This window comes from Macadamia integrifolia, chromosome 14 (genome assembly GCF_013358625.1).
Source record: "Macadamia integrifolia cultivar HAES 741 chromosome 14, SCU_Mint_v3, whole genome shotgun sequence".
Classification (NCBI taxonomy): domain Eukaryota; kingdom Viridiplantae; phylum Streptophyta; class Magnoliopsida; order Proteales; family Proteaceae; genus Macadamia; species Macadamia integrifolia.
The window spans coordinates 28,861,349-28,879,135 of NC_056570.1; the positions used below are offsets into that span (position 1 = coordinate 28,861,349).

General features: G+C 39.1%; 2 protein-coding genes and 1 long non-coding RNA gene across 3 annotated transcripts; 2 read left to right on the forward strand and 1 right to left on the reverse strand.

Annotated features, from left to right (window-relative positions):
* Positions 1 to 8,128: 8,128 nt before the first annotated feature.
* LOC122061262 (anthocyanin 5-aromatic acyltransferase-like) lies at positions 8,129 to 9,814 on the reverse strand. Its single transcript, XM_042624476.1, has one exon. The coding sequence runs from the start codon at positions 9,745 to 9,747 to the stop codon at positions 8,329 to 8,331; it is 1,419 nt and encodes a 472-aa protein (XP_042480410.1). The 5' UTR covers positions 9,748 to 9,814; the 3' UTR covers positions 8,129 to 8,328.
* Positions 9,815 to 12,568: 2,754 nt separating this feature from the next.
* On the forward strand, positions 12,569 to 14,611 carry LOC122060799 (protein FAR1-RELATED SEQUENCE 5-like). Its single transcript, XM_042623900.1, has 3 exons — positions 12,569 to 13,152; positions 13,291 to 13,516; positions 13,865 to 14,611. The coding sequence occupies exons 1-3, from the start codon at positions 12,569 to 12,571 to the stop codon at positions 14,609 to 14,611; spliced, it is 1,557 nt and encodes a 518-aa protein (XP_042479834.1).
* Positions 14,610 to 15,037, forward strand: LOC122061591. Its single transcript, XR_006134688.1, has 2 exons — positions 14,610 to 14,742; positions 14,826 to 15,037. It is a non-coding gene; the product is annotated as an uncharacterized LOC122061591 (long non-coding RNA).
* The last annotated feature ends 2,750 nt before the right edge of the window (positions 15,038 to 17,787 follow it).

Here is a 17,787-nt window from a genome sequence, read left to right on the forward strand (position 1 = left end):
GAATAAAGATACTTGTGATCAAGATCAATCATAGAAAAATGCAATTGATAATAAATCCTTCAGTCGATCCACCATTCGATGCTAGATCTATCACAAGTTAGAACATGGATCACTCAAATGTTGGGGTAGGTTTGATAACAGCTATCAATCTGAAGATGTTCCTTAGGAACTTGCTATTGTGCATCTGAATGAGTCTCAAGATGCCGCTTGGTTTGCAGACACTGGAGCTACTGGACATATTACAGATACACCAGGTAACCTCCAAGACTTGACTCCTTATTCTGGATCTCATACTGTTATGGTTGGGAATGGGACTCAATTACCTATTACTCATATCTGCTCTAGTCGCTTGGTAACCGACAAGATCTCTCTACCTTTGAAAAATGTCTTGCTAGTTCCTTCAATACAGAAAATTTTGTTATCTGTATCTCAGCTTACAAGCGACTACCCATGTTCATTTGAATTTGAAAAAAAAACGGTTTTTTGGTTAAGAATCTGTACACCAAGAGGACTTTGGCATCGGGGAGTAGATTGTATGCATTTGATGGACAGTTAGATGTTGGTTCATATGAAGTTCATTTTTCCTCTCGTTTTCAATCCGTGAGTGAAGATGTATGGCATCAGAGATTAGGCCATCCACAGAGAAAAATTACTCAGCTTCTAAAAAATAGTGGGCTCATTACTGTCACAAAGAAATCTATAGCCTTGTGTCCTAGTTGCCAGTTAAGCAAAAGTACCAAGCTTCCTTTTATTAGTTCTTTTACCCGTATCATGTCTCCTTTTGATACAATTCATTGTGATTTGTGGGGCAAGGCTCCTGTGGATAGTGTCCAACACTTTCACTATTATGTTGTTTTTATTGATGACTACTCCCGCTATACATGGTTAAATGCACTTAAAAAGAAATCAGATTTTTTCCACACCTTTTTGCATTTTCAATTAATGGTTGAATGTCAATTGAATAAGAAAATTAAGATGTTCTAATCTGATGGAGGAGGTGAGTTTTCTGATCAAGGTTTTCTGTCACATTTGGCTCAACATGGAGTTCTTCATCATCTATCTTGCCCAAGTACACCGGCGCAAAATAGTGTTGCGGAACGGCAGCATAGATATATTGTGGAATTGGGTTTGGCTATGTTGTATAATTCCTTTGCTCCTACTCGGTACTGGGTAGAGGCATTTTCTACTACTGTGCTTTTCATCAATAGACTACCTTCAAAGGTTCTAGATATGGATTGTCCTTTACATGTCTTATTTGATAAAAAAGCCTTCTTATTCTGTTTTGAGAGTATTTGGTACAAGATGCTATCCATACCTGCGGAATTATGTGACTAACAAGTTTACTCCTAGATCAATTCCTTCTGTGTTCATTGGCTATAGTGACAAACATAAGGGCTACCGGTGTCTTCACCATTCAATTGGGAGAGTCTATATATCACGGCATGTGGTCTTTGATGAGGGAGTTTTTCCTTTCCAAAAATCCATTTCTTCTCCGATTTCACAAGCAGAATCGGCTACAGAGGATCTTTGCTGTTTTGAAAGATGGATCTCCTCTTCTTACCAACCTCAGAATTTCTCATCTTCAAATGCACCAACACCTGCTCGTGTTTCTCCTCCTCTTATCAGCCCTTGGTTTTCTTCTGTTGATGGACCTTCACCCCAGGCTATAGATCCCTCACCAAATGTAATTGCTGCTCCTTGTCCTATTCAGGCTCCAATCCACGTTGAGAAGTCTTCTCCATCTCCTCAAAATGATCCATATTCTCCTATACAAGCCTATGTCGAGCCACATGTTTCTCCTATACAGGCCCAGATTCTAGCCCATAATAATTTTTCCCTATTTGAACCTTCTTCTGTTGAGTCATGTGCTGCTCCAGTTCCACTTGGCACCCAAACTTCCATAGTACCATCTGCTCATCCTATGACTACACGCAGTAAGGTTGGGGTTTTCAAACCCAATCCTAAATATGCCCTTGCTATTACAACAATACCAACAGAACCTACCTCGGTCAAAGCAGCTCCTAAGCATCCTGGATGGAAATCAGCCATGCTCGATGAGATGAAAGCATTGGCTGATAACAAGACCTGGGTTTTAGTACCTTGCACTCCAGCAATGAATATAGTTGGGTGCAAATGGATTTTTAAGTCCAAACTTAAGGCCGATGGTTCTTTAGAACGCCTAAAGGCTCGTCTCGTTGCAAAGGGGTTTACCTAAAGAGAGGGTATTGATTTTGTTGAGATGTTCAACCTAGTCATAAAACCAGATTCAATTCGCCTAGTGCTTACCATTGCTATTGTTCTTGGCTGGCCTCTAAGACAACTTGACATCAAAAATACGTTTCTTCATAGTCACTTATCTGAACTAGTTCATATGAGCCAACCACTGGGCTTTATTGACTCTTCTCAGCCCCATGCTGTTTGTGAACTTCATCGGGCATTATATGTGCTGCGACAGGCACCACGGGACTGGTTTGATCGGTTTAGCAGCTTCCTCATTGACTTTGGGTTCTTTTGTAGCATATCAAATAGCTCTATGTTTGTCTATCGTCATCATGGTTGCATTCTTATGTTACTTTTATATGTTGATGATATCGTTCTCACCAGCAATAATGAGGCGTTTCTATCTTCATTTGTCACTACCTTGGGCACACGTGTTGCAATGAAAGACTTTGGTACCTTGCATTATTTTTTGGGCATTTAGGTATCTCATATTTCTCAAGGCCTATTTCTATCTCAATCAAAGTATGCCGCTGATGTGCTTCGTCGTGCCCATATGACTGATCTCAAATCAATGTCTACTCTGATGGTTCTCCGGTCTTCCATAGATGATACCACTCCCTTCTCTGATGTTACACTTTATCAGAGCCTAGTTGGTGCCCTACAATATCTCACCATGACTCGATCGGATCTCTCATTTGCCGTTAATTCAGTGTGTCAATATATGCATGCGCCCACTATTTCTCACTTTGGTATGGTCAAGCGTATACTACGTTATGTGAAGGGTACTCTAGATCGGGGACTTCGCATTGTGCATGATAGCTCTCTTACTCTATATGCGTTCTCTGACTCTGATTGGGTTGGGTGCCCTATCACTCGGCATTCTACAACTGGTTTTTGTACTTTTCTTGATTTCAATTGTTTTTCTTGGAGTGCCAAGAAGCAGCCGACGGTCTCCTGTTCCAGCATCGAGGCCGAGTACCGGGCTATGGCTACTACAACTGTTGAGTTGACTTCGCTTTCCTTTCTATTACAGGACATTGGTATCGTTTAAACTCAGCCAACTATGTTATTTTGTGACAACATGAGTGCCCTTCGCATGACTGTTAATCCTGTTTTTCACACTTGTTCCAAACATTTTGAGCTTGATTACCACTTCGTACGTGAGAAGGTGGCTCTTGGATCCCTCATTACACAGTTTGTTCCGTCACGAAATCAACTGGCCAGTATCTTTACAAAGCCATTGGCATGTCATGAATTTTATATTCTTTGTCTCAAACTAGGCCTTAGCTCTCCCTGGCTTAGTTTGCAGGGGGATATAAGCACACCATCAGATGGGTCACTATCCCCTGGGTCAGTTTCCACTCCACGTGGACTAGGGGTCACATGAATCTGTTACAATTGTAGTGGAGTAGGTTGGGTGTTAGTTTAACCTTTGTTAGTTGTTTACACCTGTAACACAATATATAGTGGTGTAAGATATTTTATTCAATTTTTAATGAGAAATATTAGTTTAAACTCTCTGTGAGAGATTCAACTCCAAGATCTGAAACTGTTCAGTCATACCTCTCAAAACACCTTTGTCCATCTCATGATGAATAGTTTCTCCAATCAACTGTGCTGCCACTGCTACTCCTCCTCTCATCAGTTCATTCTTATCAGCAATCACCACATAAGATCTAACGCAATTACCAAAATATGTTTCTGGGATTGGAGGATCCAGTCGAGCCCTGCAGTCGATGTTAAGCACAAAGAGACTCATATTGTTAGTGTTGGACTCACCCACTTTTGCATCTGCTTTAAGCGAACAAATCCAAGTGTAAGCACTCTTTGCCACCAATCTGGATGGAGGATTAATTGATCTTGTTTGTGTTTGTTCATCCTTCTTGTATTGAGCGAACAACCATTCATTGAGGCTCAAACCATGTTGGGTTGGAGTTCATATTCCATCACTCTTAATATCCAATTCCTATTCCCAAAGACCGATTCGGAAGCCATGAATCTATCCAACCTGTCCAAGAACATCTTTAAGATGTCCTCTTGCTCCTCAATCAGAGTCCTATCCAATAATGGTAGGGACTCAGGCGAGAGAGATTCAGCTCCTAAATTGGAGATCGAAGACCATGTCCTCATGAAGTGGGTGAATTCTCTTCCATCACAAGACTAATGTTGACGTGGCAACCCAATACAAATTCCACTATTTGGGAAAACGGTAACTTGTATTGCTAAGATGGGGACTATAGAACTAGATATTCTTCTTACCCTTCTTCCCTCCTTTAGAAGGAGCAGTATCAGATTTTTCCTTCGCAAGAAGGAAGAAGGGCACGATCAACCACCCCTACTTCCTGAAAATTTAGAGCCACACGCCCATTTGCAATTTCTGTCTCTGGAATACAAGAAATCTGAGAATCACGATGGCTGGGAAGGATTCTGAAATAGTGACCGCCTCTTGAGGGCTGGCCAGCCACACCACCGCTTCCCCTAGTCACCACATTCCGTCGAGGGCGACTTGGTCTGGCCGAGTTCACTGGGTCCATGGTAGGAGCAACCATGGTAGGGGCGTCAGAGGCAGCTTGCTGACTCTCCTCTTCAGACCCTGAGAGAGCATCATCATCTGGGTCAGAACCCGACCCTGATCCAGATCCTAGATCCGATCTAGCCACTTGGCCTTCCTCCAAAGAGGGAAGGTTTTGATTAGGGGATAAATTTCCACCGTTACATTCCATATAGAGAGGATTGACTTTTGAATTTGAATTTTGGATGAGATCCAAATCCACATGAATATGGCCTTCCAAAATAGGGCTACCTTGATTTGATGAAGAGGAGGCATTTAAGGAAGGAGAATGATTTGCTGCAGTTTACACGTTTGGTACACTCCCTGTAACTCGCTGAGTTGATATGACTCGAGCCAAGTCCACTCCATCTTCTACATAGACTGCGCCTGGTATATCAACGTGATCTTTTGCAACCTGTTTTCCATCCTCCTGCTTCTTCAATCGGCATTCTTCCACACTATGTCCCAGCCGCTTACAATAACCACAACGAGTTATACCATCTTCATACACAACCTTTTGCCTGAACCCAAAGATTTTTGTGGTTCCAGGCTCCAATCTCTCAACCTGCACTTCCTCAATACGAGGCACTGTTTCATTTTTTTTTATTTCAACCAAGACTCCAGCAAAGAATCCCATCAAGCCTTGCTTTGTGTGACGATCCAGAGCCACAGGTCGTCCAACTGCCTTTGCTATTAAGAGCAGGACATTCTCATGCCAATATTCCAGGGGAAGGTCAGGGAAGCGGATCCAAACCAGTTTGGTCCACACCTATTTCTCATGGATGTTAAAGTCCGGTTTCCAGTGTTGGAAGTGGATTAACTGACCCCAGATCTTCACAGGACTCCTCTTCCAAACAGCAGCCTTATCTCCCTCACATCCGAATTGAAAAATGACATACCCCTTGCCAGGAGGGTGCATCACCACTCCTTGGTTCAAGTTCCATTTTTCTGCTGCTTCTTGTCTCAGTGCATCTAGGGAGGTCAATCTGAAATCAACCCTCCCTATAAGAGCAAATCTGAATTTTTGCCTTTTTGACTCATAGTCGCACTGGGGGATCATGATTCGTCAGATATTCCTGGCTTGGATTGGTTCCGGGAGAGAATCCATCGCTGGCCATGAGGCATTCCCCACAGCCCTTGCATATGATCTCCTTGGAGCCACACCATCAGCAGCGGCAGCTTGATTTTGAGGCGTAATCTCTGTCGCCTCCCTCACAGATCCCTCACCATTGTCGTTTTCATCACCTCCACCCTCCTCAGCCAGGCCTTGATCACCGGCCATGATAGCCCCGACCAGAAGAATTAAAAAAAAAACCACGCTTAAATCCATTCCAATAGATCAAGATTGTCAAATAATGAAGTGGTAAGGTTGTAATTTTCTAAATGGCAACTTTACCCTTGAAAGTAATTTTTGATTTAGGGCTTCAATCAAATCTTCTCCTCCGATGAATCTCTTCATCTGAAGGTGAAGTTCACCAGAGGATTGTGATCTACTATAAACAAGTGCTCAGCAACGACATTCGAAAATTTGATTTTTGATTTTAGAGCTTGTTGATTTGATTTTCGAAAGCTCGGACCTAAAATCTCTTCCGCTAGCGTTCATCTTTTCAGTCTCGATATATCTAGAGCGATAGTCCCAACCTGGTAGGGGAAATAGTGGTAGTCATGACCGCAACATAATTTGTGTTTAGGAAATCAAACCCACATTACTCACAACTACTCTTACATCACACAAGATAGGCGTTTGAGTTTGGAAACAAGTACAAAGGAAAGTAGTAAATCTGGCCTTTCGATCTTCTATTTCTACTGACACTTTTTTGCAGGTGTTCGCTCTCTCTCTCTCTCTCTCTCTCTCTCTCTCTCTGAATTCCAGTATTCCAGTTTGGTTTTCGATTTTGATGTAAGGTGTACATCGCTTAATTTGGCAGTTAAGTATATAGATATTATTTAACCTGTTGTTTTGTAGGTAAATCAATTGAACATGTATGTGTATTTTAAGTGATGCAAAATGGAGCAATATTGTAGATGCAAGCCTCAAATTCACTACGTTTGTCCCATACATGATTTCTTTGAATCAGCCACCAATTATTCAAATGTCCACCCTCGTGAATCCAGTGCATAGTGCACTGGTTGCAGCCTCTGCTGGCAGAGCAGGCGCCAGGTTTGTGATCTAAGGATCATCTTCTGTCACACGCATTCACCCCCCCCTCTCCCCCCTTGTGTGTTTGATTAAAGTCCCCTTGGACAGTTCTATAGGATGTTAAAAAAAAAAAGCTCACCCTCTTTGAATGTGTTCTGAAGAACTCAATCTTTGTGCACCCATCTTCATGGGTTTAGGATGAGACCGACTCATGGGCCTTAATCCTGCTCTCTCAATTGTCTGGTTCCATACAGAAATCCCCATCAGCGTCAGTACTCCAACAATTTCTTGGGGAACTCCTCCAATGCCACATGGCTCCAATCTGCTAGTCTTCAACACCTTCAGTCCTCAAACTCAAATGCAATTGCTCATGGTTTTCTTTAGGGAGAAATCAGATCTATTGATTTTTCAGGTGTTGATCGTTGTTTTTTCTAAAATAGGATCTATTGGTTTTTGACTGCATATTCGTTCTAAGGTTCAAAAGTCTGATCTTTGAGAGTGAAAAAGGGGAAAACGGTGAGAAATTGGCTTTAGTTTAAAAGTCGTTCTAGGGTCAAAAGAGTCCTCTCTATTTCTAAACTAAAGGTGTTAGGCTTTATGGGTACATTAGATATTTTGGAAAAATTAGGGTGGTCTCTCATTTAGGGTTTTAAAATAGGGTGGTACAAGATAATTTTCCAAATAATTTTAATATTCTAGAAACTTATAATTAATATATCATTATTAATATTTAACTAATAAGACATGAATTGGTCTCACAAATTATGTCTTTCTTTGGTTTAGTATTAATCAAATCTAAACATTTAAAACCAATACCATCCATTTTCATTTTTTGTGGTTTTTGAAATGCTCAAGCGTATTTTGATCGTCTTGTTGGAATTTTGAACCGTTTTAAACACGCCATACTAAAGAAAATTTCCTATCATTCACATTTTAATTAACTATGGGTGCAGTAGGGCTCTGTTGAGCTGGCTTTTTGAAAAAACCCAGCCCAACCCTACATTCCCTTAACCCAACTCAGCCCTGATTGACCCTCATTAAACCAGTCTCTGGCAATTTGGCCTTGATTAACTTTTGATTTCTTGGTCCAGTTTTGTCAGTTCCACTCATCCAAATATAATGCAGAAAATTTGCATCAAACAAAGACAACAAAATAAACAAAGAATATGTTATTCATGGTACAAGATCAAATTATTAGTCCCATGAGAATAATAGCATTAAAAACCAACAAAATTCTTGAAAATGTTTTAATATATCACAACGCCACCTTCAAGAACAGAACACACATGACTGCAAGAAATAACAAATAAGAACACAATAGATGCAACAACCCATCCTGCATGCATTTGACCATCACAAGCATCTGATTAATTTTTCTGATGATCTCACAAAAATTTCTACCTCCAGGACCTCTGGCCTAGAGAAGGGAGCGACTGGTTGAGGGGCTTAAAGAATGCTCACTCAGAACATTAAGCCCACCAACAAACACAGAAACAAAGGCATCCATTTCCTTTCTATTAAGAACCAAATCAAACTCAATCCCACCACCTTCATTAGAGCTCTCTTTCAGAAACATGGCTCCTGTTCTATCAATGGATGCCATCTCCACTTTCTTTGGCTTCCCAAACCCAAAATCTATCTTGTAAAGCCCTAACTGTGATGACCCTGCTGCTGCCAAAATTCTACTATACTGCATCTCCAACAAGTCTGAAACGCTACGTTCCATACCTCTCAAAATTCCTTTGTCCATCTCAAGAACCACATTTCTTATCAACTGTGCAGCCACGGCTACTTCTCTCATCAAATCAGTCTTCTCAGCAATCACCACACCAGACCTAATGCAATTACCCAAGTATGTTTCTTGGATTGGAGGGTCCAGCCGAGCCCTGCAGTCCACGTTAAACACAAAGCTAGTTGTGTTATTAGTCTTGGACTCACCCACTTTTGCTTCTGCTTTGAGCAAACAAATCCATGTGTAAGCACAAATGGCTGCAAATTTAGATGGAGGAATTGTTTGTTGTTCATCCTTCTTGTATTGAGAGAAGATCCATTCCTTGAGTCTCCTACCACTTGCTTCATTTACCTCGAACGTAGCTCGAACCATGTTGGGTTTGAGTTCGATATCCATCACTCTTAATCTTCGATTCCCCAATATCGTTTCGGAACCCATGAATCTATCCAAATCATTCAAGAGTATCTTTGTGATGCCATAGTCCTCCTTGATGGTAGTCCTATCCAAAAATGGTAGGGACTCAGGTGAGAGAGATTCCACTCCTAACTTGGAGATCGAAGCCCATGTCCTCATGAAGTGGGTAAATCCTCTTCCATCGCAGACCGAATGGTGATGTGTTGCCGCGATACAGATGCCATTATTTGGGAAAACGGTGACTTGTAATGCTAACATGGGAACAATAGGTCCAGATGCAGGCAAGTGAGGCACGAGTGGGCGCGATTCTATGGCATCTTTTAGGTTGTTGGAGGAGAGATGATAGAAGTCGGCGTCGGACTCAGCAACGGAGAACGAGACTGAGTCTCCTTCAGTGTAACAGATCATGGGGTGGTTGGGATCATGAGGCCATGAGAGATTTCCTGAGAAAGGGTAGAAGTGGATTAGGGTGCAAGAGAGTGATTGTTTGAGGTGGGGAAGGAGAGAGTGAGTGAATTGGGATATTGGGTAGGGGAAGTCATAGAAAAATAGTAATTCTACAGGTGGTAGTGGTAACCATAGTAGGTCGAAGAAGGTGAGAGGAAGAGAAGTGTAAGTCGGGACAACAGAACCTCGTGGTGGAGCGACTTTGCACAGGTCGAGAAGCTTCACCGGTTTGAATGGAGCCATGGAAATGCTGATGATCTGAAGGAAACGGAAGGCTAAAGGTGCTGGTTTTGGTGGGTTGGAAGGAAGGGGAAATGTAAAGCAAAATATATAAAGCATAACAGCACCGAAATCTGACGTGGCCTTGCATTGGAGATTAGGTTTTCTTTAATAAAGTTGAAACTTCAAACCACCATTCAATTAGCTATTTTGGATTCATTGCACCAGTCGTTCAACACATGGTTCATTTCTTGTCATTACAAGAGTGAAAAGATATATTTGAAAACACAAGGAACATGTATTAGATGCCCGTATGTACGACCACGTAATAGCGGATCCAATTTCTTAAGACTCTTTGGTGCATTGAAGCATTGAAGCATTGACGCTCATAAATTATAAAAGGTATATTTCTAGCAATGGACCCATGCAATATGATTCTGTGATGCATGGTAAATTATAAAAGTAAAATACTAGAAATAAAAATATTTTAACTTTTAAAAAACACAAGTATTCCTAAGGCATACCCGTTCACCACTTCACCACATGGTGAATGAAAACTTTTAACTTCCAATAAAAATGTATAATTGAGTGATGATGTAAACAAAGGATAAAAAACTTGAATCGAATTTGAATCATAAGATGTTGTAGCAAATTCGGGGGAGGAATTGCAGGCCACATCAATGGTTGTCTTGAAAATAATCAAAGGGAAAAGGTTGGTCAGACATATTGCCTGCACACGACAAGTTAATGGGCACATGTTTATCTCTCTCTTCTCCCCTTCTCCCTCTTTAAATGACCCCTGTCCCACCTGTATGATATCCCATTCTATGATGCCATTAATGCCACCTACTTAGTTTACATGAGCCGTGTGTCTATCTATACCTTATCAACAAGTATCTTGAAAAATTATCATTCACATATTCAAAATAAAAGAGAGAAAATAATAAAAACCCATGCAAATTAATTTGCTTTCCATTAATTCCCTTCTAATAAGAAGGATCGAGTTCATCTTTAGGTTTTGTCTAAAGATGTCAAAGAGAAAAAGAAAAATTATTTTTTAAGAGAGTTAGCTACACAAATCCTTTTTTTTTTATTTATTTATTTATGAAACGCTACACAAATCGTTGTTTATGTAATATTATGATTTTATAAGGGAAAGGTTGGATGTATATTTTTTTCTCTCTTTGACATTCAATTATTTTTTTGAAACGTGTAATGTCTTTTATTAGACATCATTATTACCTTGGAACAGAGATAGCGATGTGCCCCTCTTTCTGTCTTCGTCAGGCCACTAGACCAGATGATCGACACGTGGTTGTTTATAAATGAATGGCCACGATATCCGAGGGAAGAGGGAGGCTGTTGTACGTGCGTTACAATGAATCTATTGAAAGAAATATACCATCCCAACCAAAAGAGGATGAATCGCAACGCAGAGAGGAAACCTTGCTCTGCGAATCTACTCTTACTCTGCCAGCGATATCGCAGGTAATTATTTCCTTCGGTCCTCTGTTCTTTCGGTTCATGATCAATTCTCCCAAAACCCTAAATCCATCCTGCGATATCTCAGATTCTCAGGTGAAGTTTACGCTCTTGCAAGCCACATCCTTCTTCCTCTTCCCTTTCCTAGTGGAAGCCATTTGCAGGTTTGTTTGCTCAGCTTTATTCATGAACTTATTAGAGGATAGTTTATTTAGTTTTTTTTATTAGCTTGAACATTAAACATAATTTAAATATCTCTGTTTTTTTTTTTTTTAATATTGAGGAGTTGGGTTCAGTTATGCATTTCAAATCTGTTGCAGAGAAGCATTTTTCATTTCACTACAAGGGAGTTCCATTTTATTTTATTTTTTTGATAAATACTAACGTTGGGAGCCTTTTTCCAGCATTTCGTTATAGCTATAAGAGGCTTTCAGATACATAAATCTTATCTTTGGAGCTTTATTTCTTTGAGGAGCCAACGGTCAACAACACCCAACTCTCTTTTTCAATTTGATTATGGAGCTCTATTTCTGATTTTGCAATTTTGCCATGGAAAAGTGTGATGCATTGTTAGATTTGTTTATAGAATTATATAACCATTCTTCTCTCTCTCTCTCTCTCTCTCAGATACATAAATCTTATCTTTGGAGCTTTATTTCTTTGAGGAGCCAACGGTCAACAACACCCAACTCTCTTTTTCAATTTGATTATGGAGCTCTATTTCTGATTTTGCAAATTTGCCATGGAAAAGTGTGATGCATTGTTAGATTTGTTTATAGAATTATATAACCATTCTTCTCTCTCTCTCTCTCTCTCTCAGATACATAAATCTTATCTTTGGAGCTTTATTTCTTTGAGGAGCCAACGGTCAACAACACCCAACTCTCATTTTCAATTTGATTATGGAGCTCTATTTCTGATTTTGCGATTTTGCAATTTTGCCATGGAAAAGTGTGATGCATTGTTAGATTTGTTTATAGAATTATATAACCGTTCTTCTCTCTCTCTCTCTCTCTCTCTCTCTCTCTCTCTCTCTCTCTCTCTCTCTCGCTATTTTATGATCGATGAGCCAATACTGTTGAGGTTATTGGGAATGTATAGTTGGTTTCTTGTGAACTATTGGTGACTTTTCTTTTCTTTGTCATTATTTTAGTATGGCTTGGTCCCATGTTTTGTCTTCATTTCCCTGGCTGCAATGCCAAAATGGTGCCCCACTATCAATGACATTGTCTCATTATCTAGAAAGGTATTAGAGAGGTTTTTTTTTTTTTTCTTATAAAATCATTGGCATTGTCTCATTACCTTTATTATTTTATTGATTATTGAAAAATTATGTTTTCTTTTTTTGGAAGGACATTCTACTATGGGAGATCAAGACATTGGTTTAGATGTTGAGAGTGTGCCTCGAGTCGGCATGAAGTTTAATTCAGAGATCAAGGCTTATAAATTCTACAATTCCTATGGGGGAATATTTGGTTTCAGTGTGAGGAAAGGATATGCACATTGGAAAAGAACCGATAAGTCAATCCTAATCTCGAGAAAATTCGTATGTAGCAAACAAGGTTTTAGGGGAAAAGACAAACGAGATATTGATACTAGTATACCAAGAGCAGAGACAAGAACTAATTGTAGTGCATTGATGGGAATTGTGCGTGTTGATAATGGAGAATATAAATGTACAAAATTTGTTGAAGAGCAAAGTCATCCTCTTCATTTACCAGCCACCTTGCATATGATGCGGTCGCAACGAAAAATTTCGGATACATGTGCGTTAGAGATTGATTTGGCTGATGATTCTGGAATGAATCCAAAGTCCATATTTGACTTAATGAGCAAACAGTCAGGTGGAAGAGACAGCATTGGGTATATCAGACAAGATCAGAAGAATTATCTTCGAACAAAACATGAACGTGACTTATCTTATGGTGAAGCCGGTTGTTTGTTGATGTACTTTGAAAGACAAACTAGGAAAAATCCTTCTTTTACATATGCGTTGCAATTGGATAAGGAAGAGCAGATAACAAATATATTTTAGGGAGATCCAAAAATGTTAATAGACTATGTCCATTTTGGTGATGTTGTTAGCTTTGATACAACATTTTGCACCAACAAAGAATATAGGCCATTCGGTGTATTTGTTGGATTTAATTACCATAGATGTATATGTATTTTTGGGGCTGCTTTGTTATATGATGAAACTTCAGAATCTTTCAGATGGTTGTTTGAGGCTTTCATGAAAGTCCATGGGCAAAAGAAACCGTTAACCATTTTTACTGATCAAGATGCCGCAATTGGAAATGCGATATCTGAAGTATTTCCAGATACATGGCATGGTCTGTGTACCTGGCACATAATGCAGAATGGCATCAAGCATCTAGGAAATTTGATGAAGGATGGATCATTTTTTCTAAAGGAATTTAAAACTTGTATGTATCACTATGAGGGAGTACTAGAGTTTGAAAATGCATGGGATAAATTACGTAGTGATTATCAAGTTAAAGATTCTTCATGGTTAAATCGTATTTATGAGCTTAAAGAGAAATGGGATAAGTGTTATATGAAGAATACTTTCACCCTAGGTATTTGAAGTACACAACTTAGTGAGAGCTTGAATGGAAATCTGAAGGACTATTTAAAATCCAGTTTGAATCTTGTGCAGTTTTTTAAACACTTTGAGAGGGTGGTGAAAGATAAGCGTTACAATGAGTTGAAAGAGAAATTTGATGCAAAAAATAAAACTCCAAGAAATATCTTTCCCATGTCACCCATTATGCTCCAAGCATTACAAGTTTACACTCCTGTAATATTTACAGAATTTCAGGATGAGTATATATGGATTACTGCTTGTTTCATCAAATTTCGGATTGAGAGTATTGTCATTCATGACTACATAGTTTCTGTTGTTAACAGAGAAGGAGATTTTAATGTCAAGTGTAATCCAGTTGGACCCACTATTACTTGTAGTTGTAGAAAGTTTGAGACATATGGCATTCTATGTTGTCATGCTTTGAAAATATTTGATGTGCTTGATATTAAATTCATTCCTGCAAATTATCTGTTAAAGAGATGGACACGGGGAGCAAGGAACATAATAGCGGAAAGTGTTGAAGGAGCCCGAGTTGAAGAAGATGTTAACTTGGATTATACACAACATTATAGGCTTCTTTGTCCTAAATTAGTGAGGATAGCATCAGAAGCATCAAATTCGTCTGAGGGATATGCATTGGTTGACAGAGTTGCTAATGATTTGTGTGCACAGCTTCAAAATCTTGCAGTCGTTGCCCTATCTAGAAATCCATCAAGTGAGTATACTGATGTCAACATAGGGCTTAAGAAAAAATCACCTCGTAAAGGTGGAAAGCGCTATAAGAGTTGGGTAGAGAAGCAAGGAAAACAAAGAAAATAGGAAAAGCAAATACTTCCAGATCTTCACATTTAATTCAACCAAGTGCACCATCTCATTCAAGTCAATGGAATCCTTCTGGTGGATCAGAATATATGGATAACAATCTCATTTCATATGCTCAAATATTAAGAGTAAGAAATCTTGATTTTTTTTTATTTCATTTAGTTATGTATTTATGCCCAATTTTATTAATTAAACTATCGGATTTGTGCAGGGATCTGTTGATTATTCCCAGTCCTCAGTGTTCTCTTCCCAAGTTGAAAACAGAATATGATTGGGCTTATTTGCCTCTTTTTTGCATCAAGCTGAATGTTTCTTAAGGACTATTGATAGCTATTGAACATCTTTTAAGTTATTTTCCTCTTTTTGTATCAAGCTGCATATTTTTTAAGGATTATTGATAGCTATTGGACATCTTTTAAGTTATTTCTTTGTATATAATATTTTTATTATTCATTGCATATCATTATTCCGTAATATTTTCCTTTTTATATATGGATTTAACTAACCCATTTTATGTATGTAAAGAGTCCTTAGCTCAAAATGGAAGAGCACTTGGATTTGTTCCCAGGAGATGATGGTTCAAATCCATCAGGATTCTATTATTTTTTTTAATGATAATAGTGCATATGAGATCTGGTTATGTTTTGTGAGGCATATTGTCTTTGTTTCAATTCCATTATTTGTGTCCTCCAATGACACGCGTGTATTTCTCTTGAAAAAGCTCAGATTATTTAAGTTGGGTAGCTTTTAATGTTCTTTAAGCTTCCTCATGTTATTGGCTGGATATGGGAAATACGGACCTTCACGAGTCATACCAATCAAATAGTAAAGCCTTTATTGCAAGATCACAAATAATAGAGTCCTGATGGATTCGATCCATCATCTCCTGGGAACAAACATAGTTGCTCTTCCATTCTGAGCTAAGGACTCTTTACAAACATCATTTCAGTCAGATTAACCAAAAGAACACCTATTAATCCAAACTAGATAAGAATCACAAATAAACTTTATGCTGAACAGAAACGTTGTGACCATATGCATATCCTTGACAAAGTGCTTAACCATTTAAATCATTCCCTCTTGTTCTCCAGTTATCGGAATGTTGTAGTTCCCATGACAATTAGCGGACTGCTGCAGTTCCTCACCAAAGGAAATGTCACAGTCAGATGTCATTTAACCTAACCCACTCATACACCTGCGTAGCTGCTTGAAAAAGCAAGTGCCTCTCTTACTTGAATTGTTCAATAATATAGAAAGTGAATAGAAGTTAAAGATAAAACAATGGCAAAAACAACTTAAGAAAATGGAACATACATATTAAGACCACAGAAAACTTTTATATGAAGGGCTACGAAGCCTAGTTTTAGAACTTCTCATCCCTTGAAAAGATAAAGATTATATCCACAGTTAAAGCATAACCATTAACAGAAATGATCTGTTTTCCAACTTTAAAATATCTTGATAATTGGTTAATAATGCAACTGAGCTCATTCTTGTCTTCCAAAATCCATAAAAAAGCTGTGTCTGAGCTCATTCTTGTCTTCCAAAATCCATAAGAAAGCTGTGTACTTAGTGTTTTAATAGACAAGAACCAAACTAGATGAACACCTTTTGAAAAAAATGGTAAAACTATCCATATAAGACTGAAAGCAAGTAGTTTACATTACCCAACCAGAGACAACAAATATCAAAACAATCCATTACCTAGCATGAATGGATCAATTTATTCCCTGCTAAACATCCTAACCATGCTCTTAAGGTAGTTCACATGAGGCATTGTCATTGAACAATCTAGTGGTTGACCTAATTGAATTGCAGACACAGGAAACAATCTGCGTTATTCATGATAATTACATTAGTAGTTTAGTCCATGGCTAGGTTTAAATATCTTCAGCCTCCAACTGGGACCAAATAATCCATCCAATGGCACCCGAAAGAAAAAGGAAAAGATGAATGCAGCAGCCACAACCCACAGCGAAAAAGCATGTAAATATAATTCTAACAGATTTGAATCAAATATGCCTAATTAAATGAAGTAAATGACTTCCTGAAACCAGAAATTCAGACAAATGCAGAATAAAACCTCACAATTGTATTAGAACAATTCGCTGGCCTCTCAAACGACCTCTAATACTTCTTATTTAGAACACCCAGATCCTGGAATTCATGTACAATACAAGATAGATGTTTCCAGTCCAGTCTCAGAATGACTGAACTCGAAATTCGTGGAAGAAAAATATAGAAGGAATTGAAAATCAGATATAAACTCGTACACACAAAAAGGTGATCCGGGCAGAGGGGGAAATTTTTTTACAAAGACTAAAGGGTTTGTGGGTACCTCTTGAAGGAGATGAGAGAGGAGCGGAAAGAGCTGAGCATCTGCATTCCCTTCTTCGGCCATTGTCTTGATAATTGGTTAATAATCCGAATTTCTTGGTTCTTGTCTATTAAAACTCCTGGGCAGAGGCTTCCATTATCTGGACCGAAAGAAGAGAGGACCAAAGTCCCTCCGACCTGAAATATCAGCCGTGGAACCGGAAGAAAATAGAAGAATCGCAAGAGTAAAAAAGGGGAAGTACCTACCTGAGATATCGCCGGCGGAGAAGAATCGCAAGGAAAAGGATTACCGGTGGAGACGAATCGCAAGGAGAAGGATTGCCGGCGGAGAAGAATCGCAGGGAGAAGAATCCGCTTGGTTCCTGCGATCCCTCCTCTGTATTTTTCTTTTGATTTCCTTTAAAATGCATGCTGCAACACACGTACAAAACGCGTCCCTCCTCCCTCGATATTATCACCGTTGATTTTAATATAACCACGTGTCAATCATTTAGTATGTGCTACACGATCTGTAGCACAAAAGTGTGCTACACGATCTGTAGCACAAAAGACGAGCCCAATCCACTAGACCATGCATTTTTCAGGGTTTGTCCTGGCCACATGTGAATATGATAGGCCCTCCTCACCTCGTCCACAGACTTTTCTTTGTTTCTATTCAGTCTCCAGTAACCAGGGAAGATGCTAAAGACTCAAAAGGATAAAGGCATACAGACTACGGCTACTATGTGTGACAGTGAATTGGCTTATCATGTGACGAAATGGGAAAGACATTTTTTATTTTCTTTGGTGAATGACAAAATGCTAATTGTATCTATTACTGGGTTTAGAAGAAAAAA